Genomic DNA, 26,670 nt, shown 5'->3' with positions numbered 1-26,670 from the left:
TTGAGACGAGGACAGGCTGAGTTTCGGACGAACAATGCTTTCTAAAACCGTGCTGATTCATGGATATGAACTTCACTGTCTCAAGGAAATGTTATATTCGAACTGAAATTTTTTTCAAGAAATCTGCAGCAGACTGATGTTACGGATATTGGTTTGTAATTTTGAGGATCCGTCCTTTTATACTTATAATAAGTAACCTGGAGCTTCCCCCCCAGGGGGTCCACAACTCTTTTGTGGACACGTGCGTAGCGACCACGGGACCCCGAGCTAATGTGGCCCTCCTTCCTTTCCGGGCTGCATACCTTCCCTTCCCTTTCCACATCCTTCCCCGTCCCCCATCTTCGCCCCACCCCCCTCACCTCTGGCTTTTTCCTTCCCTTTCTCCCCCTCTGGGAGTATGGTTTGTGCCTATGTCGGGAGACGGGCGCTCGAAACTGTTAGAAATTCCTTGCTTTCTACACTTGCAAGTCTTCGTCCTTCCTCTGTCCTTCTCTTTTCCTTCCCTCTTCTCTTTGCCCTTTTCTCCGCTGCAGCGTTTGAGACCCCTCTTCTTTACTTTCCCTTTCTCTTTTTTCCTCCCTGTGCGTGTCTGAAGGCTGACCCACGCATTTCCATGCATAGCCGGTGACGGGGTAACGCGTAATTCCCTGCCCTGGGTAGACAGGTAGGACACGTACATACCCACTGGTAACGGCCAGGCCCAGGGAGGGGTGATAACCCGAGCTGATACCTTCCGAAAGTACCGATTGGTCCCTCTGTCCGTTTGTCGGGAGGTGTGAACAATCACCTAAGGCGGGAGTGCCCTCAGAGAGGGCCCCCACAAGGGAGGAGCACGCCATTGGAGACGCCGGTAATCATGGGGGATTCTTCCGCAATGGTTTCCTCACCTTCCACTATGTCTGCTCACAAACGTAAGTTCACTGAGTCTCAGCCACAGTCAGTTCTTCCATCGTTGCCACAGTTCCTTGTTGTTTCTCAGTCTGACGTAGGTCACGACTTCTCCACGGTCAACCCTTTCATTATTCAGAAAGGGGTCGACGCAATTGCAGGTCCTGTAAAGTCTTGTTCCAGATTACGGAATGGCACCCTGTTGTTAGAAACAGTCAGTGCCCTCCAGGCACAAAAATTGCTGCATACCTCACTACTACACACCTTCCCTGTCCAGGTGGAACTGCACCGTACTTTAAATTCCTCACGTGGAGTCGTTTATACACACTCCATCGATGGATTGTCTGACGAAGAAATTCAGCACTACCTGTCTGACCAGGGCGTAACGGCTGTTCGTAGGGTTATGAAAAGGGTTGACATGAACATCATTCCAACCCGCACTGTCTTCTTGACATTTGACAAAGTTCAACTCCCATCGAAAATCAAAGCAGGCTATGAGATAATTTCCGTTCGCCCTTACGTCCCAAACCCTACGCGTTGCTATCGGTGTCAGCAGTTCAATCACACCAGCCAGTCCTGTACCAATCCGGCCAAATGTGTTACGTGTGGCAAGGATGCCCATGAGGGTGCTTGTCCACCTCCATCCCCTCGCTGCATCAACTGTATGGGTGACCACGCTGCTTCCTCTCGAGATTGTCCCGTTTTTAAGGACGAAAAGCTCATCCAGGAAATTAGAGTAAAGGAAAAGGTGTCGACCTTTGCTGCTCGAAAATTATTCGCCAGTCGACAGCCCACCGTGCCTCAGACAGGAAAATACAGCACTGTCCTTGCTTCTCCTCGGCCAACAAAGGAGGCGGCCACGCAGACTTGCGACCTCACCTTTAGTGACACGGTCGTCAGATCGGCCAGCGCAAAGATAGCCCGTTCAACCTCACCACTTTCGCCTGCCCACACTATGGCTCACCCTTCGTCGGGTTCTGCTAAATCTCGAGCCCAAAAGTCAGACACCAAGACTTCGAAAAAAGAGCATACTCGTGAAGAGTTTTTACATACCGCAACTTCAGAACCATCAGTTCCTCCTTCATCAAAACATCATACTTCCAAGAAGGCTACAAAGAAACCCAGTTACTCTCCTTCTCCGCCAAGGCGTGTCCCATCTACGGCACTACCTGGCGGAAATCGCCCTCGGCCGTCTTCCGTGTCGCCGAGGCGCACTGCTGGCGGCCGATCAACCGGCCGATCGCTGGTGGCAGGAGCTGCTCCTGACCAACCTATGGATCAAGATCTTCTGCTTTCGGCTGAATGCCATTCCATGCTGTCGGTCGCAAGCTCTGAGCAGTCGTTGAGTTGACAGCACCCTTGGTCACATTCCTCCATTTTCTGTTCACCCTATGTCCATTATCCACTGGAATATCCGCGGTATTCGAGCCAATCGGGATGAATTGTCGATCCTCTTACGATCCTACGCACCGGTCATCTTCTGTCTTCAGGAAACAAAGCTGCGTCCCCGTGACCGCTTTGTTCTCCCTCATTTTCAGTCCGTCCGATATGATCTCCCCTTTGTTGAAGGCACTCCAGCCCATGGAGGACTCGCGATTCTTCTCCATGAAACTCTCCATTATTACCCAATCCATTTAAACACTTCCTTCCAAGCTGTCGCCGTCCGTCTTTCCCTTTCCGGATACACGTTCTCTCTTTGTACTGTATACATTCCATCGTCCACACCAATGGCACGAGCTGATCTCCTTCATCTTCTTGGTCAGCTTCCACCCCCCCTATTTGCTGGTTGGGGACTTCAATGCCCACCACCCGCTTTGGGGATCTCCACATTCTTGTCCACGTGGCTCACTATTGCTAGACGTCTTCCACCAAGCGGATCTAGTTTGCCTCAACACTGGGGTCCCTACATTTTTATCTGCCTCCACGACAAATTTGTCTCATTTGGACCTTGCGGTCGGTACTGTTCCGCTAGCTCGGCGCTTCGAATGGTTCGCCCTTGATGATACACACTCGAGTGACAACTTTCCATGTGTCCTTAGACTGCAGCCTCAACTGCCCTACATGCGCCCGCGACGCTGGAAGTTTGCCCAAGCCGATTGGACACTTTTTTCGTCTCTAGCGACATTAGATGACCGTCATTTTCCCAGCGTCGACGATGAGGTCACACATATTACCGACGTTATTCTTACAGCTGCGGAACATTCAATACCACGCACCTCCGAATTGCCCCGGCGCCCCCCAGTTCCTTGGTGGAACGAGGCATGCCATGATGCAATACGTGAGCGGCGACGTGCTCTCCGCGTTTTCCGCCACCATCCTACTTTGGCCAACTGTATCCGCCATAAACAGTTCCGTGCGCCATGCCGTCGTGTCATCCGCGATAGCAAGAAGGCAAGCTGGAAATTCTATATTAGCTCATTTAACACCTTCACTCCCTCCTCGGAAGTTTGGAGTCGGCTTCGAGGTTCTCAGGCGCTCCTAGTTTCTCCCCGGTCTCTGGGCTCACTGTCGCGCATGATACATTCGTGGACCCCGTCGCAATTTGAAACTCGTTGGGTCAGCACTTTGCTGAGATTTCGAGCTCTTCAAATTACCCGCCAGCGTTTCTCCCGAAGAAACGTGCAGCGGAAGTGCGACCTTTTGCTTTCTCCTCTCAAAATCGCGAAAGCTATAATACTGTTTTCTCCATGCGGGAACTCCAACATGCACTCTTCTTCTCGCTCCTCCGCCCCAGGACCGGATGGTATCCACGTCCAAATGTTGCTGCATTTATCAACCCTTAATCTGCGTTACCTCCTTCGCCTTTATAATCGAATTTTGACCGACAGTACTTTTCCCAGACGATGGCGGGAAGCTATCGTCGTTCCTGTTCCGAAACCTGGTAAGGACAAACATCTCCCCTCTAGCTATCGTCCCATTTCTCTCACGAGTAGTGTCTGTAAGGTTTTGGAGCGTATGGTGAATTACCGTTTAGCATGGTGGCTGGAATCCCGCAGTCTTTTAACACCTGCCCAATGCGGATTCCGAAAGCATCGTTCTGCAGTTGACCATCTTGTTGCTCTCTCCACTTATATCATGAACAATTTCCTCCGGAAACGCCAAACAGTAGCAATATTTTTTGATCTGGAGAGAGCATACGATACCTGTTGGAGGACAGGCATCCTCCGCACACTGTTCTCTCGGGGCTGTCGAGGTCGGCTACCTCTTTTTCTTGGCGAATTTATGGCAGAGCGCACATTTAGGGTGCGGGTGAACACTACTCTCTCCCGTACTTTCTCCCAAGAAAACGGGGTACCCCAGGGTTCAGTGCTGAGTGTTGTACTGTTTGCCATTGCCATAAATCCAATAATGGATTGTCTCCTTCCTGATGTCTCGGGCTCCCTCTTTGTGGACGATTTTGCGATCTACTACAGCTCTCAACGGACCAGCCTTCTTGAACGACGTCTTCAAGGATGTCTCGATCGCCTCCACTCTTGGAGCATCGAAACCGGCTTCCGTTTCTCTCCCAGTAAGACCGTTTGTGTTAATTTTTGGCGACGTAAGGAGTTCCTTCCGCCCTCCTTACATCTAGGTCCTGTCAACCTTCCGTTTTCAGACGTCGCTAAATTCTTGGGTCTTATGTTTGACAGAAAACTGTGCTGGTCCTCCCACGTTTCCTATCTTTCGGCTCGCTGTCTGCGATCCCTCAACACCCTCCGTGTCCTGAATGGTACCTCCTGGGGAGCGGACCGAGTGGTCCTTCTCCACCTATATCGCGCCTTAGTGCGCTCGAAATTGGACTATGGAAGCATAGTCTACTCCTCTGCTCGGCCGTCTATTCTTCGGCGTCTCGACTCTATCCACTACCGTGGATTACGTTTAGCGTCTGGAGCTTTTTACACCAGCCCTGTGGAAAGCCTTTATGCTGAGACTGCTGAACCTCCGCTGTCCAATCGGCGAGCAGTCCTTCTGAGTCGTTATGGTTGCCATCTGTCTTCCATGCCTGCTAATCCAGCCCATGACATTTTTTTCGACGCCTCCTTTGATGTAGGGTATGCAGGCCGCCCCTCCTCCCTACTACCACCGGGAGTCCGCTTCCGTCAACTGCTCCATTCTCTTTCTTTCCGCTTTCCTAAAACCTTCTTGACAACTTGGGGTACAGCACCGCCTTGGCTCCGTCCCCGGATCTGCCTGCTCCGTGACCTTTGTCGATTTCCCAAGGATGGTACCCCCACTTGTTTATCGTCGGGCATTTGCTGCTCTGTGTGCACAAATGACGGACGCCACATTTTACACCGACGGCTCGAAAACATCGTTAGCTGTAGGGAGTGCCTATATTGTTGGCGACATCCCAAATCACTTTCGGTTTCCCGACCAGTGTTGGGTTTATACTGCGGAGCTTTACGCTGTTCTCCAGGCTGTCCACTACATCCGTCGCCATCAGCGGATACAGTACGTTATCTGTTCAGATTCTCTCAGCTCTCTCCTCAGTCTCCAAGCTCTTTATCCTGTGCACCCTCTGGTCCACCGGATTCAGGACTGTCTGCGCTTGCTCCACCTGGAGGGCGTCTCAGTGGCGTTCCTCTGGCTCCCGGGACACGTTGGTATCTGTGGAAATGAGGCGGCCGATATTGCATCCAAGGCTGCAGTCTTTCTTCGGCCAGCTATTCAATCGGTTCCTTTCGCCTATCTACGGAGCGTTTTATGTCGTCGTGTTGTTCATTTATGGCACGCGCATTGGTCAACACTTTCCCATAATAAATTGCGGGACGTGAAGGCTCTTCCTTGTGCTTGGACCTCTTCCTCCCGAACGCGTCGTCGGGAGGAGGTAATTTTAACTAGACTCCGGATAGGGCACTGTCTTTCTAGCCATCGACCTCTTTTAAGCGGCGATCCTCCCCACTCTGTCCCCACTGCTCTCAGCTGTGGACGGTAAGACATCTTTTAATTGAGTGCCCCTATTTTAATCCGTTACGCTCCCGTCTACAGCTATCGCCTGATCTATCGTCGATTTTAGCAGATGACGCGCGCTCAGCCGACCGCGTTCTCCAGTTTATTAGTGCCAGTGAAATGACGTCAGTCATTTGAAGCTTTTTTTTGGGGACTACCAACCCCTTTCTGTAGTGGATTTTTAAGCCTTCCTTCTGCTTTTAGTTTCTCCAATTTTATGGCTTTGTTCCCATTGCTCCTGGTTTTCAATTTCGGTTTTTTACTATTTCCTAAGTCACGGGCTGGGCGCTAATGACCATCGCAGTTTTGCGCCCTAAAACCAAAACAAAAAAAACCTGGAGCTTTTCTCCCAGTCGCCTGCGACGTTGCGCTGGGAGTAACATTTGCGATAAATGAAACCTAAGTAAGGGGCCATTGGCGTAGCGTACACCCTGTAAAATCGAATTGGCATTCCTGTCGACTAAATTGTTTTCAACCCTTCCAGTTATTTACTCTAGGGATACATACTATTGAGTCGTCCATACGGTAGTGTGTTCAGTGGTCAAACGACGATATGTCTGTACGAGTCTTCTGCGTGAACGATATCTTAAATGCGAAATTTAGAACTACAGCTTTGGTTTTGCTACCTTCAGCTGCCACACCAGTCTCGTCAACGAGCGAGTAGACGGAAGCCTTAGACCCGCTTAGCGGTTTTATATAGGACTAGAATTTTCCCGGGTTCTCGACCAGATCTTTCGCTGAGGAATGACGGTGGTAGTTTGTATTCTTCGCGTACAGATCTAAACAACCGAATCTCCGACAACCTTTGCCTGTTGTCATCTACGATTTTTTTTTCAATCGAGATTGCAACAGCCTTTGCTTTCTCGGTATTTCCGAATGTCGTTGTTAAAACCCGGTGGGTCTTTTCCGTCCTTAACCTATTTACTAGGCACATAGTTCTCCAGACCATGATTTACAGTCTGTTTAAACTTTGCACATCATTTCTCTGATTCCACGTTACTGGAATCAAGTGATGTTAATTCATTCTCTTTGGTACTAGTAACTCCTCATCTGCTCTTTATAAGAGAAACTCTCGTAGTCTTCTTGACTGATTTCTTAACGTTCGTAACCAGAGTCGCTATGATACGATGACCACTGAGACCAGTCTCTACACTGACGCCGTCGATTAAGGTCTGGCCCGATTGCAGCATCAAGGTCTAAGATACTTCCATCGCGTGTGGGCTGCCGAACTAGACTGCTCAAGACGTGTTTAAACGTACTTTGCACGACTGTCTGTCTGTAACCCCCGCAATGATTTCCTAGACGCCCCAGTCTGTATTTGGTAGATTAAAATCGCCACCAACCAGTATCACACGATCTTGGTATTTACGCCCCTCTGACCGTAGACTTTCTATGAATGACTCTAGAGCTGTCACAGCGGAATCTTGTGACCGGTAAGAAATCAAACAGTTAACGTGGCCTTACCAGGGTCTGTTATATACGAACAGATAACTTCACTGTCACTCAAAACTTCGACGTAAGTAGAGGCAATATTTTTGTAAATAGTAATAAACACTCCTCCTATGGCGGCTAATACGTATATCCTTCCGATACACGTTCCATGACTCGCTAAATATCTCGGAGCTCTCTTCTTCGGGTTTCAGCCAACTCTCGTTCTCCACAATAATTTGAGGGCGAGAACTCTCCTGGGGGCAGTAAATTCGGGAACTTCGTTACGAATACTTCGCCAATTTACTGATCAAATTTTAACAGCCGAAGTGTCTTTACTCTGAAAGCGGTCTGACGTCGTTATCTGCGTACCGACTGGCGAGTGTTCATCAGAATACCACAAACTACCGCCTAGTCTCAGAAGCCCCTCTGTACATTCCACAGCTATTCTGCTACTACCCGAGTAGCTGCTTCCTTTGTGTAGTACTCCTCTGCCCTCTAAATAATGTTAGATAGGAATACATTGCTTTTCAGTCGTAGATAGTATTTGGAAGTGCAGTTTCAGAAACAATTCCATCGTCCGAAGAATCATTGCTCTACACACTTGCTTTTTCTCGCTCTCTATCTGGACCACGACGTCTTCATTTTATATCTTTACGATGTGTGTGTCTAGTATCAAGCTCCTTAAGTCTTCCTCTGTATGTTTACATCACTATCCCCTGTCATTATCTTTCTCACCTAAAGACAACCATTTAAATCTCGTATAGCTTCTGCCAACAAACTCAAGACGTTTACGTGTTTCTAAACTTAGCTTCACTGGATAAATGTTGACAATCATCTTCTGCCGTCTTAATTGTTGAATGATGTATGTACTGCTTGGTTATCTTTCGGTTCCTCTGGCTGTAGCTGTCTTAAAGATATCCTCAGAGAAATAGTGCAGTAACAATGTAATCTAATATCCCTTTCTCTTGCGTATGTGTCGGCCGATGTGGCCGAGCGGTTCCAGGCGCTTCAGTATAGAACCGCGCGACCGCTACGGTCGCAGGTTCGAATACTGCCTCGGGCATGGATGTATGTGATGTTTTTAGGTTAGTTAGGTTTAAGTAGTTGTAAGTTCTAGGGGACTGATGACCTCAGATGCTAATTCCGATTGTGTTCAGAGCCATTTTAACCATCTTGCGTATGTATTTTACACTGTTGGAATATGAAATTTAGAGTGAGCATATTTTTAAAATGTTTGTGACTTACGTAACGCTTCTATGAAAACATGTTTAGGACAATTTTTTTGTATTGGGCTTTTGGACAAGAAACATAGGATTTCATTAATGTTAATAAAGGAAGTAGACAGCAATGCGACTTCACATTTCTCATATTTGTGTAGTTATTCTGAAGCTACAAAAATCATAATAGTACAGAAGAGTGAGGGTTCGCTATGGATTTACTCAATAGAAATGTGCTACTGGTCAGTGCCGGATTAGACACGTTGCAATAGTTAGCAAATGCTACGGACTCCGCGCACAAGGAGGGAAGTGTTCCCGCACATGGGAGTAAAGAAAGCTGTCCAAGTCATACTGAATGGTATTTTACCCACTGTCTAGTGGAATGACGGTGATGTCCAAATATGCATTGAGCGGTAACAATTGTAGCTTATTTCCAAAAGTGAGCGCTCCCCATACCTTATGTGTCGTAAGTTGATAACACAGCAAAATTTATGGGGGAATTCCCTAATATTGTCCGAACCAGTCGTAATAACCCGGTCAGAAGTGGATTCTGTTGATGACCAATAACAAAGTAATTCATAGACACGTATTTATTTTTGTAACTCTACCATTACAGTCATTCATTCCTTTACTTTGTTTTCCTCAAAGACTTTTGATACGAGCAGTCTAGCGTAAAGATTGCTTTGTTGTTGGTGAACAAATGTTGTATAACCTGTTGTAGTTCCGCAGTTCCTCGTTTCTTTGGAGGTCACTGTAGGCTAATACGATACAACACTACTGTTTAACAACAGTAGAAGATATTAAGAGTGAAATACAATTTTACCTAGTAACTGTGAAATTTACCAAATGTACGGTTCCGATACGTGGATGGCACGTTTGTGTTGTGGAGACATGGTAGGGAAGAACTAAGCCGGTTCCACGAACATCTGAACAGTATAAACTCAATAATTCAGTTTACAATGGAGGGGGAGGTAGACGGCAAACTAAATTTCCTCGATGTGCTTGTGTTTAGAAACGAAAATGGTAGTTTGGGCCACTCAGTTTACCGCAAACCCACGCACACGGACCGTTATTTGCACCGGGATTCGAACCACCACCCACAACAGAAGCGGGGTGTTAGCGGACAGAGCTAGAAATATTTGTGAACCTGCGTTGCTCGACGCTGAGATGGAACATCTCTACAATGCACTAACGAAGAACGGATATTCGTCCGCCGAAATAAAACGTGCGTTGAGACAGCCACGCAGAAATCATACTGACGTACAGGCTACTGCAAAATCTAATGTTTTCCTGCCGTTTGTTAAAAATGTAACGGAAAGAATAGGGAGGATCTTGACGAAGCGGAATATTACCGTAATTTACAAGCCCACCAGGAAGATACAGGAATACCTTAGGCCTGCCAAGGACGCTCGCAAACCATTGGAAAAATCTGGAGTGTATAGGATCCGATGCAGCTGTGGTGATGTTTATGTGGGTACCACCAAAAGAACTGTTTCTAAACGTTTGGAAGAGCACAAGGGAAATTGTAGAAGAGGAGAAACGGAACGATCAGCTGTTGCGGAGCATGCTTTCCAGCCAGGGAACCACAATATTCGTTTCGAGGAGACGCAAGTACTAGCGGCCACGAGCGGATACTACGAAAGGGTCTACAGGGAGGCAATCGAAATCGCTAAACACCCAAATAATTTCAACCGAAAGAAGGGCGTCAAATTAAACGGTATATGGATGCCGGTGTTAAAGAAGATGTGTACCACTCGTCCACTACTGGGTGATGGCAACGGCGATCGACGGCGACGGACAGCGGCCAATTGCACTGACGTTTTCAAAACACGTGACGTCACGCCGCGGCGCGGGGGCGCGCGGACACGGAATTTAGCGGCAGTCAGTAGCGAGCCAGTGTGTGTGTTGGACCTTCCATCAAGCTACGCACCCCCTTGAAGATGTCTCCCGCAGTCGGAGACGAAACGTTGGGAATCACCACAGAATTCATCAACCGACCACGACATAACAGCCCGGATAATTATAATGGACAACTGTGAAATTTGCCAGCAGTACAACGAGAAGCACTGAAGAATAACGTAAACCTTGTTTTTTTATACTCTGTCAAGGTAAAAAACAAAGTAGGGTCTACGTGCAATGCCTACAGCAAGGCAGGTATGAATTATCGGTGTTCTGGTGGTAAACGGTTATCGGCATAAGGCATTTAATTTGGAGTACAGTAAAGATTTGTCACTGAGCCACCTGGGGTGGGAATGACTTTTTGAAACCACCCATACAGTGGTGTAGGTTTCACACCGGGCAGCCACCCACCATGGACAAACCTGGTTTGTGAAAATATGCCAAGAACAGTTCCTCGTGAGACAGTAAACAATTAAAAATAAAATCTGTTTGCTGCATATTATAATGACTAAGGCTCTGAGCTCAAAACTTAAAGGTCTCTTGTTCAGTACTTGCAAAACGGTAATTTTTTAAAAATGTGTATCAGAATGATCATCATCATATTTATTTATTTCATTTGGTTTTGAATGTAATCTTTTACTTAAATTTAATTTCTGGTCCTTGAATGAATGCCTCACTTTAGGCATCGTATTAACTTTATTATTTTGCACAAATTTCTATTTAAAAAATGGCTGCAGTAAGGAAGCATTTATATTTTGTCATGATGTGAAAAGAATTTGTTTTAAATAATTTTATGACAATAATCATCCAAGAAAATGCACGTATTGTTTCGGGACCAAAGTAAAATGGTGTTGTATTTTATATCCTAAACTTGGAGAGTAACCTGATCTTATCATTCCTTACTCTAATACCATGTGTTAAATGCAGTATTTCAGAGCAACAAAATAGTGAGCGTGCAAACTGCTACTGCTACAATCTAGCACAGTCGTCTTCAAATGCTGGCCCGGAATAAAGTATTCGTTTGGCTCATGATTATAAGCCGTATATTATACTAATACCAGCTGATAAACGCGACGTTGCCAAGGTATTTTTTATCAATTTTCTGTGAAAAACGAGAACAAAAATGAGCTGTGTACATAGCGTAACATCGCAAAAAGTTAATTTCCATGTATTCCTGAAAACACTTAGAGGTTACGAACCAGTCGTACAAACAAATATGAATAACGTACAAATGTATAAGTACAGTTTCTGTACTCTGGGCGCAGCTGCTTCGCGTATCTACAACGTGATTTTTTAAACTTCTCTGTGGCAACGCTTCTTCATAGCTATATAGACAGGGCTATTGCTTTCGCCTACAACCCGTTTGCACTTGCAGTTAAAAGCTGTCAAAAGCACTGCCAATTGTCAGGGATTTCCTCAAGTTGACTCGACTGTGAGTGTTAGTAGTAAAGAATGAATTTATTAAAATTTCATGTATCATGAAGCATTTTTTCACGTGTCTCCGTATTAATGACGCCATATCTCCTGAACTACCAGAACTATTTCCGGTGCCTTGATATAATGAACAAAATACTTAGACAGTAATATTTTAAGAATCGCTTGATTTTAATTGAGATTGTTGTGTTAGACCTGAGTTAAGTAAAGTTAGCCGCTTACCTCACGAGAAGTGGGGTAAGTATCGCAGCCAGTGCGGGCTTTCATAGGATATGTGTCACACATAGGGTGCATGCAGTATCAGTGAGTGTGCTGTCCATGTGTAGACTGGGGAAGGTGTGTGATCGATCAGAGTTTGACCGAGGGCACATTGTGATGGCCCGGATGCTCAGTAGGAGCATTTCAGTAGCTGAACGACTTGTCGGGTGTTCGAGGAGTGCTTTGGTGTCTCCAACATGTGGCAACACGTACGTGAAACCACGTCCAGACGTCGTCGGTTTAGACAGTCATCACTATTACAAACGTCCGACATCGTTGGCTGGATAAACTGGTAAAATAGGACAAGCGGCAAACTATCGCGCAATTAACATCAGACTTTAATGCTGGGCAGAGTGCAAGTGTGTGTGAACACACAGTGCACCGAACACCCCTAATGACGGGCCTCCGCAGCTGACAATCCATGCATGTGCCAAAGTTAGCACCACGACATGTGCAACTACGACTGCAGTGGGCATGTGAACATCGGCACTACGCATTGGCACAGTAGCACAGCTGGAACGTTGCATGGTCTGATGAATCCCCATAGCTTCATCATGCTGATTGGAGGGTGCGAATCGTTGTCTTCCAGGGGAATAACTTCTAGACACCTGTACTGCGGGATGGAGGCAAGCAGGCAACGGCTCCGTTACGCTCTGTGGAACATCAACGTGGGCAACTATAGCTCTAGTGAAGCTCAAGCAAGGCACCATTATGGCCAAGGAGTATCGTACACTGGTCGCAGACCACGTACACCCCTTCATGATGGTCACGTTACCCAACAGCAGTGGCATTTTTCAACAAGCTAATACGCCATCACATGGCCAGGAGCGCGATGGAGTGGTTCAAGGAACACAGTGGCGAGTTCCAATTGAGGTGCTGGCGCCCCCCCCCCCCCCCCCGCAGATCTGAATATGATCGAACACAACTGGGCTGTGATTGTGGTGTCAGAGCTCATCTCCCTCTCCCCGGAATTAATGCGAATTAGGTGAACTTAAGTATGCAGATGCGGTGCCAACTCCTTCCAGTGACTTACCAATGGCTCATTGCTTCCCTGCCACAATGCATCGTGTGTTATTGGCGCCAAAGGTGTACATACCGACTATTAGGTGTATGGTTCAAATGGCTCTAAGCACTATGGGACTTAACATCTGAGGTCATCAGTCCCCTAGACTTACAACTACTTAAACCTAACTAACCTAATGACATCAGACACATCCATGCCCGATGCCGGATTCGAACCTGCGACCGTAGCAGCCGAGTGGTTCCGGATTGAAGTGCCTAGAACCGCTCGGCCACAGCTGCCGGCTAGGTGTTTGGTCATAATGTTCTGGCTGATCAGTGTAAACGCAGTTTTTGGTGGTAGATTTTAGAAAGAGGAAGGAAGATAAGAACTTGACATCCATGGACGTCGATGTCATTCGCGGTGAAGTGTATCAAAAAGTATGGAAGAGTGGGAGTGAGCTGCAACAGAGCCAGCCATAGGCTGATTTGCGAAGAAAAACATTCCTGACAGGTGTTACAAAGCAGAGCCATCTGGATGTTGTATAGCACTGTAATATGCTAGCAGAAGAATGGAAGCCTTTCCTCACTTGCCATCATGGGAGTGTATAGAGTATGTGCCTTAAGCCCTAAACGAATAGTCTGGAGTATATAAATACTCAGCCATTTGTGTACTAAAATATTACCCTCTCAGTATCACAACCGCCACCGCGAGCTTGACACCAGAAGAGAAATCCCAGAATGCAGTGCAGGATCTCCTAACATGGGACGGGGCAGCCTGCCCTGAGTCACGATAGCAGCCATTGCCAGAGCAGAGAGCTGCCCTGCCCACTCGATGGAAGGAGGTCATGGCCACCTCTGCGGCATCGTCAGCTGCGCTGCCATACTGCCATGGTCGCAGATGGAGACGTCACTGACAGCAGCATTGGAGTGACGTCACACTTGGCCCCGTTCTTCGCACTGTCGGCAATGCTGGATGTACATTGTTTAAAATGAGAGACAATTGGACGCCTCCACCAACCTGTTCTTCATGTACTAAGGCCAAGGGATGGAATAAAGAGGTTAATTGCACAAATATACTGTAGTCCTGATGTCTAGTTTCACTCTCCGCAAGTGACAATCCGTGGATCATCTATTAGTAGCGAAACATGCTACTATTCATCTACTGTCAATGGTCCCAGACAGGTAAACAGTACTAAATCAGAGGAACGAGGTGTTCGTAAAATACCTCCTTAGAGGCTTAATAACATTTCCTCGCGATTCTTGAAACGAATTCAATCTGAAGACTACTTATGGAGATGGTCGAAACCAATAACGTAAAAAGCGTGAATGGCTGACTCTGAAAATTAAAACTATTTGAACAAATATGGCACTCATCGTCTCAAAACTGACAAGGTGTTGCACTTCATTCAATCTGTCCCTAGATTCCTGCAGAGGAAAGTCTCATTCACCAAAATGGCCATGATATGAGAACAGTTTTTTATAACTTACGCGTTAGTAAACAGATCAACAACTGACGACGAGAACAAGGAAGAAATCAAAGTTGCAAGCCATTTAATACATTTTTGATGCAGATGAGGAAATAATTCTGTAAATGTTATTGAAAGTGGAGAACTAATTCTTTATTATAGACAACAAAAAGTGTTGCATCTCAGTTCCCTGCTTCCTAACTGAGAAGAAAATAAAGTAGTTCACAACCTAATTTTATTTTAAAAATGGAAGTACAGACATTAAAAACGTAATTCATTTTCAGAATGATACATACCTTTTTCTTATTAAAAACTTTGTCCCTGCATAATTTTAGACACACTTTATGTACGTGATAATATGCACGAAAGAAATGTCCAATGTTCACGCTAGAACCGCACATGAGTACTTCTAATTTATTTACTGAACTAAACTGAAGAGCCAAAGAAACTGATACGCCTGCCTACTATCATGCAGGGCCCCCGCGAGACACAAAAGTGCCTACACACGACATGGCATGGACTCGACTAATGTCTGAATAGTGCTGGAGGAAATTGACACCGTGAATCCCTGTAGGACTGTCCCTAAATACGTAAGAGTACGAGGTGGTTGAAATTTCCCATCCCAGATATGCTGAATAACGTCCATGTCTGGGGAGTCTGGTGGTCAGCGGAAGTGTTTAAACTCAGGAGAGAGTTCCTAGAGCCACTCTGTAGCACTTCTGGACGTGTGGGGTGTCGCATTGTCCTGCTGGAATTGCCCAAGTCCGTCAGAATGCACCGTGGACGTGAATGGATGCAGATGATCAGAGTGCTTACGTACGTGCCACCGGTCAGTCGTATCTAGACTGTTTACAGTACACTCTTGAAAAGGTCGTACCGGAAAATCCCCACTTCTTAGCTACCTCTGAGATGCTGTGCCCCTTCGCTCGTGCGCCGACTATAACACCACTTTCACACTCACTTGAATCTTGATAACTTGCCATTGGAGCAGCAGTAACCGTCTAACAACTGCGCCAGACACTTGTCTTACACAGGCTTTGTCGACCGCAGCCGCGTATTCCGCCTCTTTACGTCTCTATTTGAATACGCATGCCTATACCAATTTCTTTGGCGTTTCTGTGTAGAATGCCACTATCTTGCCCATTAACATACGTTATCCTTCACTGAAACTGAATCATAAGTGACAGTATGGGAAACAGGAAACGCAAATAAACTTACAATGACTCCAGCAACCTGTAAATAAACGTATTCCCGTTATAACAAAAACGATTTTCAGATGAACTGAGAAACACTTTCCTAATGCTCTGTTACAGGATGCCTGTCATGCACCACTGTGCTGTGGTATATCACTTTCCTGGGCTGTGGAGTCAACTACATGATCAGGAGCAACATCAACATCGCTATAGTCTCCATGGTGAAGAAACAATCGTCAGACGGGAGTGCAGTGGTCAGCGAATGCTACCAACCTGATTTCAACATAACCAGCAACTACACGCTTAACAAGAGCCATCCTCACGTCGAGCTAATCGACGAAGATGATGATGAGGTAACTGTTTTATGAGCAGTAATGAAAACTGACTATAAGAAATCGGAGCGGGAGTTACTCTAAAATTGGCTTCCATCTGTTGTTCGCCTCCTCACGATATGTAAATCCAAACTTCAATACTTCACCACTCCAGTCCTAAGAATCTTTAGGATCACTAAGTCAGCTGACTGATAACATTTTACAATTGAGACCATGTCATAAGATCTTTTACGTCGGTTGTTAATAAATGAAGAAACACCGGATCACAATCTTTTATTGATGACTACTGGTCGTTTACCACGCAGACCTTCTTCGGATCTAATGTGGAACACGGAAATTACGAAAGTGTAACATTATAAACAATACCATCAGAGGTAGCATAACAAACATCAAAACATCTTGCAACCCACACATTCCTGCCACTGCAAGGAGCAGTTTAACAGTGGTGCGAACGATGTAAAACTAACGTAAAGACACACAAATATTGTATAAGGTAAACATGCTTTTTAATTTTAACAAAGTTTCAATTTTTTTTAGCATTTTTATTTTATGACAGAAGAATCTTTTGACTGTGCACAAGTCAAATGACCAGAAAACTACTTCCCCACTGCGTCTTTGTATTTTCTTACGTACTTTTACTTTGAGAGCACCATCGACTCTGCAACGAGTACAGCCTCTATTTCCTCAAGAAGTAACTGTACAACGGATGTTGATGGCTGATGGGTACTTTGCACGAGTATTTATTCACTTTGTGTCTTAATTACATGGTCCTTTCACAGTATTATGACCAGCGCTATGTTCGACGTCAACGTGCAGTAAATACTCACAGGCGGCGGGTGGCAGCACTAGAAGTGTAGGGTACATAAAGTGTGCTGGGGATGCCGAAAACAGTTCAGTCATTGGCGTAATGAGGAAACGGAGCGATTTATCTGACGTCGAAAAGGGCATGATCATTGTTTTTAGACTAATAGTGGAAGCATTTCCGAAACGGCTAAATTTGTAAACTGTTGGGTGTCGCCATGGTTAACGTATACTGTGCATGGCAAATTGGCGCTACCCAAAACCGGTGCCAAGTCAACCGCGTTATACCACAGGCCATAGATAGGGGTGCAAGACCGCTGTAGGGATGATTACAGGCGAAAAGACGCGCAACCGTTGAGCAACTGACAGCCCAGATGAACCACGGGTTTGCCAAATGTGTTTCCTCGAAGTCCGTTCAGCGAACGTTGCTGTGTTTGGGCCTCCACAGCAGGCGCGTGCTTCATGTACAAAGGCTGGAATTTCCATGCTAATACAGCAACTGGACGTCCACAAAGTACCGACAGTGGCCCTTTCAAATGAATCACATTTTATGTTCTATCGGACACATGGCCATTGGCGTTTATGGCTTGAAATGTCTGAAAGCAAACTATCTGCAACAGGTGTCGGAAGGGTCCTGGCAGGAGGGAGTGTTAGTCTGGGGAATGTTTTCATGACATTTTCTGGATGATATCGTCATTTTGGAAGGCACAAAGGTTCAACCCAAGTATGTGGCCATCCTTTTCCATCCCTACATCGTTTTTCGTTGGCATGATGGCTTTTACCAGCAGGACAATGCTCACAGTGTACGTGCGTGGGTTCAAGAGCACCAGGACGTGTTTGCTGTCCTCCCCTGGCCACAAAGACTCTGGATTTAAGCCCAATTGAGAGTCCGTGAGACCACATCTATCGGGCTGTTGCTGACACGGATCCTCAACTGAGAAATATAGCGCAGTTGCCCACAGCACTGGAGTCTACATAGCTCCCTGTCAGTACCTTCTAGAATCTCATTGACTCTTCTTGTACATATGCGCTGCAAAAGTTGGTTCTTCAGGTCTCTTACAGGTGGTCACATTTTCATTGCTCTAAAAACTCATAAGTAAGCTCCTAGCAGTAGAAATGCCTGCTTAAGATGCCAGTAAGGCAGGTCGATCAAAATTTGTCTGTGTTGGCAAGGTCAGTGTAGATGGAGAAGGATGGGAAAGGAGTATGTCAGTAACCTTATCGAACGAACCATACCATCATTCACTTCACATGATTTAATGAGACACGGGAAATATAAATGAGAATGGCTGGCTTGAGTTTGAATTCCACCCATGCCAAAAACGGATCTTAATTTGAGGGGTAGGGTTTCGGTACAATTACTACTATACTTTTTATTTTCCTTTTTCGTGATCAGTCTTCTGTCTGGTTTGATATGACCCACCACAAATTCGTCGCCCAAGCAAACCTCATCTCAAGATTAGCGTTTGCATCCCACATCCTCAGTTATTTGTTGGATATTTTCCAGTCTGTCTTCCCCGTACAGTTACCTTCTACTGTGTACTCAAGTATCATGGAAATTAATCTGACATCTTAACAAATGTCCCCTCATCCTGGTCATTCCCCCCTGCGGGTCCGGGGATTAGAATAGGCCCGAGGTATTCCTGCCTGTCGTAAGAGGCGACTAAAAGGAGTCTCACACGTTTCGGCCTTATGTGATGGTCCCCTCTCGGGTTTGACCTCCATCTTTCTAAATTATTCCGAAGAGCGAGCCAATTGGGGAAGGGCGCCTTACATGGTGCACTGTATTCGTCGTGCAATTAGACCTTTAGCCGTCTTTCTCGTCGTTGCAATGGTGTCCCGCTCGTTTTCGATCTCTTGGGCGATTACCACGCTGCACTCTGCAGTGTTTCTTTTAACTGCGACGACGACCTTGGCCTTTTTTGCACCTAAGATCCAGCACGGTAGCCTGTCCGTTGTGGTGGGGCCGCCATGTACCCTCTTGGTTGTAGCCCCCTGACAACACAGGGATCGCTCTGCTGATGCCTGCGCCGTTAACTCCCCACGTATGCCAAGGAGTAGATGCCCATCTCCCTGGGGCATCGGGACTCCCGGCAATGGCCATCCTGCCAGGTGGCCTTTGCTGTGGCTGGGTGGCGCCCATGGGGAGGGCCCTTGGTCGGAGTAGGTGGCATCAGGGCGGATGACCCTCAATGAAGCGTGGTACATCATCTCTCGCTGGCGGCCAGCCACCAGCAGTCTCTAAGCGTTCTCGGGCTCAATTTAATGCTCAGAAGTACGATCCGAAAACGTTCCCCTCCCTGGCCACGCCGTGGGAAGAGCGTAGGTCTCAGGATGGAGGTAGCAGTTATTCGTCCCGATTCTTAGTTTGTACGAGAGCTGATGGGGAGTCTTTTCTCTCCACAAAGCCTCAGTTCTTCGTCGAGCATTTAGAGGACAAGTTTGGGGAGGTGGAGGGCTTGTCTAAAATGCGCTCTGGGTCAGTACTGATACAAACGGCATCCTCCGCCCAGTCACGCAGGTTACTCGCTTGTGACAAGTTGGGGGATGTTAACGTTACTATTACACCACATAAGAGTTTAAATATGGTCCAGGGTGTTATTTTCCATAGGGACCTCCTTTTGCAGTCTGATGACAAGCTGCGCGCCAACTTAGAACGTAGAGGTGTTCATTTCGTCCGGCGCGTTCATCGGGGTCTGAGGGACAATCAGGTTGCTACCGGTGCCTTCATCTTGGCCTTCGAGGGTGATACGTTACCGGAAAAGGTCAAGGTGATGGTCTACCGATGTGACGTCAAACCCTATATCCCTCCCCCGATGCGGTGCTTCAAGTGCTGGAAGTTCGGCCATATGTCTTCCCGCTGCACTTCCAGCCTCACATGTCGAGATTGCGGACGCCCATCTCATCCCGATACTCCATGTGCCCCGCCTCCCATCTGCGTCAACTGCGGGGAGCACCATTCACCTTGCTCGCCTGACTGCAAAGTCTTTCGGAAAGAGCGCAAAATCATGGAATATAAGACCCTGGACCGGCTGACCTATACTGAGGCCTAAAGGAAATATGACAGACTCCATCCTGTGAGAATGACATCTTCTTATGCAGCTGCTACAACACCTGTGCTAGCCCCATCAGTTTCGAGACTTCCAGCCAGCTCGATAAGCAGTAAGACTCCTCCTGCCCCCTTGCCCGTGGGGGGCTCTACCCAACCGGTTGCTCCTGCACCACCTACCTCAGGAGCAACCTCATCCCACCCGTCGGGGACGTTCGTCCCCGCTTCTCATCCGGAGAAGCGTCTAACTTCTTCAGCTACTCTCGCCCGTAAGAGTTCCCTTGGGACCCTCCCTTCCCAGGGTTCCACCAGCGGGAAGGATGACGGCCGCCAGTGGCATAAGTCCTCGCCAGTGGCCGGGCGTAGGGCTTCACGATCCTCCTCTGTCCCGAAGACTGAATCGGTGAAGCCTTCCCAGCCGGTGAAACCCAAGGTTCAGCGAGAAAAGTCCAAGAAAAAGACCTCTAAAGCCAAAGAACTTGCGGTGGCACCAACCCCACCGCACCTTTCGCGCTCTGCGTCTGAGGATGAAGTCGAGATTCTAGCGTCCGCTGAGGACCTTGATCTCGCTGGTCCCTCAGACGCCATGGATGCCTCTCGTATGGGTACTGAATCGGTGGCAGTGAGTGAACAAGCGGCGTAAATTGCCTTCCGAGTCCTTTCACGCCTTTCTCAGCCATGGACAATATCATCCTCCAGTGGAACTGCGGCGGTTTTTTCCAGCATCTAGCTGAGCTCCGCCACCTTATCAGCCTTCGCCCTTTCTTCTGCATTGCTCTCCAAGAAACTTGGTTTCCAGCACTGCGAACCCCCGCCCTCCGTGGCTATCGGGGTTATTTTAAGAACCGGGCTGCTTATGAAAGGGTGTCTGGTGGCGTCTGCATATATGTCCTTCACACTCTGCACAGCGAGTCTGTCCCTCTCCAGACGCCTTTAGAGGCTGTCGCTGTACGCGTGTGGACGCCACAGGCTGTTACCGCCTGCAGTCTTTACATTCCACCGGATGGTGATGTCTCGCAGCATGTCCTGGCTGCACTGGTCGCCCAATTGCCACCACCTTTCTTGCTATTGGGCGACTTCAACGCCCATAACCCTCTGTGGGGTGGGTCAGTGGCCACAGGTCGAGGCGCCATCGTTGAGCATTTATTGTCGCAGCTCGATCTCTCGCTGTTAAATGATGGTGCCTTCACACACTTCAGTGTGGCGCATGGCACCTACTCCGCCATTGACCTTTCCATCTGTAGCCATAGCCTCTTACCGTCTGTCCAATGGAGTGTGCATGACGACCTGTATGGTAGTGACCACTTTCCGCTCTTTTTGTCATTACCACAGCGTCACTCTTCTCATAGCCCTAGCAGATGGGCTATGAATAAGGCTGACTGGGATTTGTTCTCCTCCACCGCCTCTTTTGAGCCTCTCTCTACTGATGACATTGATGCCGTGGTTCAATCGGTCACCACCGGAATCGTTACTGCCGCCGAATCTGCCATTCCCCGTTCTTCTGGGTCCCCTCGGCGGAAGGCTGTGCCTTGGTGGTCGCCTGAGATCGCTGAAGCGATTAAAGATCGCCGGCGGGCGCTCCAGCGTCACAAGCGACATCCCTCCTTAGCCCACCTTATCGCCTTCAAGTGGCTGCGTGCGCGGGCCCGCCTCCTTATCCGCCAAGGCAAGGAGGAGTGCTGGGAGCGGTATGTGTCCACCATTGGCCTCCATGTCACTCCCTTGCAGGTCTGGGCCAAGATTCGACGCGTCTACGGCTATCGGACCCCTGCCAGCGTCCCTGCGCTCTCACTGAATGGAGCCATTTGTACTGACTCCGACGTCATTGCAAATCGCTTAGCAGAGCATTTTGCTATGAGTTCCGCTTCTGCGAATTACCCCCAGGCCTTCCGCTCCATTAAAGAGCGGCTGGAACGTCGGAGCCTTTCGTTTCGCACGAACCACCCGGAATCTTACAATGCTCCATTCAGTGAGTGGGAATTTCGCAGTGCCCTAGCTGCTTGCCCTGATACCGCTCCTGGGCCAGATGGCATCCACTGTCAGATGCTGAAACACCTTTCAGTGGACTGCCAGCGGCGCCTTCACGATCTTTACAACCGTCTTTGGGTCGAGGGGGAGTTTCCGTCGCAATGGCGGGAAGGCATTGTCATCCCCGTTTTGAAACCTGGACAGACCCCTCTGTAGGTGGACAGCTACCGTCCCATTAGCCTCACCAACGTTCTTTGTAAGTTGCTTGCATTGGGTACTGGAGTCTCGGGGCCTTCTGGCTCCGTCTCAGGGTGGGTTCCGTAAAGGCCGCTCCGCCACCGACAATCTGGTGAGCCTGGAGTCGGCCATCCGTACTGCTTTTGCCCGCCGTCAGTGCCTGGTCGCTGTCTTTTTCGACATGCGGAAGGCTTACGATACGACATGGCGTCTTCACATTCTTTCTACGCTTCATGGATGGGGTCTTCGGGGTCCTCTGCCGATTTTTATCCGCAATTTTCTGTCGTGTCGTACCTTCCGCGTGCAAGTCGCGGCCTCGTATAGTTCCTCCCACGTCCAGGAGAACGGTGTGCCACAGGGCTCTGTTTTAAGTGTCTGTCTGTTTTTAATAGCCATTAACGGGCTTGCTGCGGCCGTGGGAAATTCTGTCTCCGCTTCCCTGTATGCTGACGACTTCTGCCTTTACTACAGCTCTACTGGCATTGCAGCTGTTGAACGTCAGCTACAGGGCGCTATCCGTAAGGCGCAGTCTTGGGCTGTAGCGCATAGGTTTCAGTTTCCGGCAGCCAAGACCCGAGTTATGCATTTCTGCCGGCGCCGAACAGTCCATCCTGAGCCGCGGCTTTATCTTGCCGACGAACTCCTTGCTGTGGTGGAGACCCACAGGTTTTTGGGGGTGGTTTTCGATGCCCGGTTGACTTGGCTGCCTCATATCCGGCAGCTGAAACAGACGTGTTGGCGGCATCTAAACGCTCTGCGATGCTTGAGCCACACCCGCTGGGGCGCCGCTCTACCCTGTTGCGGCTCTACCAGGCGTTAATCCAGTCCCGTCTGGATTATGGGAGCCTGGCTTATGGCTCAGCATCCCCATCTGCGTTACGGGTGCTGGACGCAATTCTCCACAGCGGCATACGCCTTGCCACTGGTGCTTTCCGCACCAGCCCTGTGGACAGCGTACTAGTGGAGGCCGGTGTACCTCCACTGTGGGTACGACGCCAACAATTACTGGCTGCTTATGCTGCCCATGTTTTTAGTTTGCCCAGGCATCCAAATTACCGTGTCCTGTTCCCGCAGTCGGTCGTCCATCTGCCGGACCGTCAGCCCCGGTCGGGTTGTCCGATCGCCGTACGCGTCAAGGAGCTTCTCTGCGGGCTTGGGTTTTTCCCTGTTCCGCCTCCTTTCCAGGCGCCTCTGCGTACACCCCCGTGGTGTGTTCCTCGCCCTTGCCTTCGGCTCGACTTGGCACAGGGCTCGAAGGACTCGGTCCCTCCAGAGGCCTTCCGCCGCCGCTTTTATTCCATCCTTGCCACGTATCAGGGCTCTGGAATTGTTTACATCGATGGTTCGATGGTTGCTGGTCGTGTCGGGTATGCGCTAACTCTCGGGGACCATTCCGAACAACGGTCCTTGGCGGTTGGCTGCAGCGTTTACACTGCTGAGCTAGTCGCCATCTTTCGAGCACTAGAGTATATCCGCTCCTGCTCAGGTGAGTCCTTCGTGATCTGTAGCGATTCCCTGAGCGGTTTACGAGCTCTCGACCAATGTTTTCCTCGTTCTCGTCTGGTGATGGCTATCCATGAGTCCCTGCATACTCTTGCGCGTTGCGGCCGCTCTGTGGTCTTTGTGTGGACCCCCGGTCATGTCGGTATCCCAGGCAATGAACATGTTGACCGCCTGGCGAAAGAGGCCACGTGTAAACCATCTCTGGATGTTGGCCTCCCAGAGACTGATTTGCGGGCAGTCCTCCGCCGAAAAGTTTTTGCGCTTTGGGACGCTGAATGGCGCGATCGGATTACACCCAATAAACTCCGTGCCATTAAGGAGACGACGACTGTGTGGCGGTCATCCATGCGAGCCAACCGCAGGGACTCCGTCGTCCTTTGTCGGCTCCGCATTGGCCACTCCTGGCTAACACACAGTTATTTACTGCGCCGGGAGGACCCTCCTGTATGTCGCTGCGGGGTGGCTTTGACAGTGGCCCACATTCTGTTGGCCTGCCCCCTTTTAGCTGTGGTCAGGCAGACATTTGCGCTGCCTGATACGCTCCCTGCCCTTTTAACAGACGACTCCACTATGGCTGACTTAGTTTTACGTTTTATTCGGGAAGGGGGATTTTATCATTTAATCTGAGTGTTTCTGTTTTATTTTATTGTTTTGTGTTGATTCTGGCCTTTGGCCTATGATTTTAAACTGATTTTTTTTAATGTGTTTCTATGTGGTTGGCTTTTCCTTTTTTATTTCTATGGTCGGCCAACCACCGTCACACTCTGTGTGGTTTCAGTTCGTTTTGTCTTGTCTTTGTCTCAGTTTCTCTTGTTCTGTATCGTCTGTGATCTCTTCTGTTCCTCGTTTTTATTCTCTGTGGGTGTTCTCTGTCTTTGGAAAAAGGGACCGATGACCATAGCAGTCTGGCCTCTTTAATCCCCCAAACCAACCAACCAACCAACCAACCATCCTGGTCATTCTTCATGTCAGTGTTCACTACATGTCTCCCTCGCTGATTCCGCAGGAAGCCTCATCATGTCTTGTCTTATTCATCCACCTAATTGTCAACACACTTCCACACCTCAGAAGCTTATATTCTTTTATTTCCCAGTTTCCCACAGTCCGTGACTCACTTTCTTGTAGTGATGTGTCCCAAACACACATTCTCGAGAATGTTGGAAATGTTCCTTCACAGAGAAAGCCTTCGAAGCAGTGCTAGGCGCCTGCAAGGAGACAACTGGCGCCATAGGTGTAGCAAGTGTTTGCCTACCTGCAGGTATCTAGCAATCCTTTATAATTTTTCTCTGTAAAGGCACATTTTTAAAATTCTCAATAAATGGTGGCGGGTGTTGTCAAATTGGGGAGAACTGGCGGGGGGAGGGTGTTAGAGGGACCCTTTCCTATTTATTCATACATGTCAGTTTCACACATGCCTGTGATCATGCCACAGGAGGGAATGAAACAGGAGCACTGAAAAATTAGTTCGTCGCTTTGGCCAGTTCGTCGCTTTGGCCAGTTCGTCGCTTTGGCCAGTTCGTCGCTTTGGCCAGTTCGTCGCTTTGGCCAGTTCGTCGCGACATTGAAATAACGCCTTTTTTGTTATCATTGAATGTCCGAAACTTTTCGAGGTATACCAGGACACAGTCACCGTTCTTGTAAATGATCTTTAGCAACATCGTGCGATCGTTCATGGGGACAGTCATGTTGGGAGTCTCGGTCGCAAACTAAGCAACAACCGTGTGCCGCACATTTGTTAGTGTGCATATGACACTTTCGGAGCCATCTATGAGTGAAACTTCCGTAAATTTTTTCTTCCATGACGTTTCCCCCTGCGTCAATAATCTGTTAGAATTTGACGTAATTCTGAGCAATGGTTCTCTTTCTACAGCATTACGAAACTGGCAAAGCACTAAGAGGTTGCTGGTTCTTACCTCTGTACCTCCGTAGTATTTCTTTCCAGATAGTAAGCAGTGTGTGTACCAATTTTGGTTGAAATCGATCTAGAGGTTGAGGAGTCTTTCATCCACATTTTTGTACACATACGCAAGATATCACATCTACATTTATACTCCGCAAGCCACCCAACGGTGTGTGGCGGAGGGCACTTTACGTGCCACTGTCATTACCTCCCTTTCCTGTTCCAGTCGCATATGGTTCGCGGGAAGAACGACTTCCGGAAAGACTCCGTGCGCGCTCGAATCTCTCATATTTTACATTCGTGATCTCCTCGGGAGGTGTAAGTGGGGAGGGGGGGGGGGGGGGAGGGAGGAAGCAATATACTCGATACCTCATCCAGAAACGCTCCCTCTCGAAACCTGGACAGCAAGCTACACCGCGATGCAGAGCGCCTCTCTTGCAGAGTCTGCCACTTGAATTTGCTGAACATCTCCGTAACGCTACCACGCCTTACCAAATAACCCTGTGACGAAACGCGCCGCTCTTCTTTGGATCTTCTCTATCTCCTCTGTCAACCTGACCAGCTACGATCTCACACTAATGAGCAATACTCAAGTACAGGTAGAACGAGTGTTTTGTAAACCACCTCCTTTGTTTATGGACTACATTTTCTAAGGGTTCTCTCAATAAATCTCAACCTGGCACCCGCCTTAACATTTAATTTTATATGATCATTCCACTTCAAATCGTTCCGAAGGATCCTCTTTCTATGTATTCGCAATACATTACATTTGTCTATGTTAAGGGTCAGTTGCCACTCCCTGCACCAAGTGCCTATCCGCTGCAGATCTTCCTGCATTTCGCTGCAATTTTCTAATGCTGCAACTTCTCTGTATACTACAGCATCATCCGCAAAAAGCCGCATGGAACTTCCGACACTATCACACATTTTACACACCTCACACATTTCACCTTATATCCCTAGCGAATTTCGTCCTGCAGTTCCGTTTTCACTCAGCTCAATTTTTATGTCGTCCTGTCTCCTGAACTGGGTGTCATCCGATGACATGATTTTTTAGGCACATCCAGCGCGATACGTGACTACAGTCTGACGAATGTGTTGCCAATAAAGTTAGTAGCAAATAACTATAAAATCAAAACTTCACGCTTGCTGAGGCTATTTCA

The 26,670-nt window shown here is 48.1% G+C and overlaps 1 protein-coding gene across 2 annotated transcripts in view; it reads left to right on the top strand.

Moving 5' to 3' along the window:
- Nucleotides 1-26,670, top strand: part of LOC126456571 (sialin-like) — a 157,003-nt gene that overhangs the window by 62,465 nt on the left and 67,868 nt on the right. For both annotated transcript variants that reach the window (XM_050092316.1, XM_050092315.1), the window contains exon 2: nt 15,838-16,070. In XM_050092316.1, coding sequence (XP_049948273.1) covers nt 15,838-16,070 — 233 coding nt within the window. The remainder of the gene's footprint in view (nt 1-15,837; nt 16,071-26,670) is intronic.

The sequence above is a fragment of the Schistocerca serialis genome, chromosome 2, assembly GCF_023864345.2.
Source record: "Schistocerca serialis cubense isolate TAMUIC-IGC-003099 chromosome 2, iqSchSeri2.2, whole genome shotgun sequence".
In the NCBI taxonomy this organism is placed as follows: domain Eukaryota; kingdom Metazoa; phylum Arthropoda; class Insecta; order Orthoptera; family Acrididae; genus Schistocerca; species Schistocerca serialis.
Note: the sequence above shows the minus strand (reverse complement) of the source record. Positions and strands in the feature narration are given on the sequence as shown.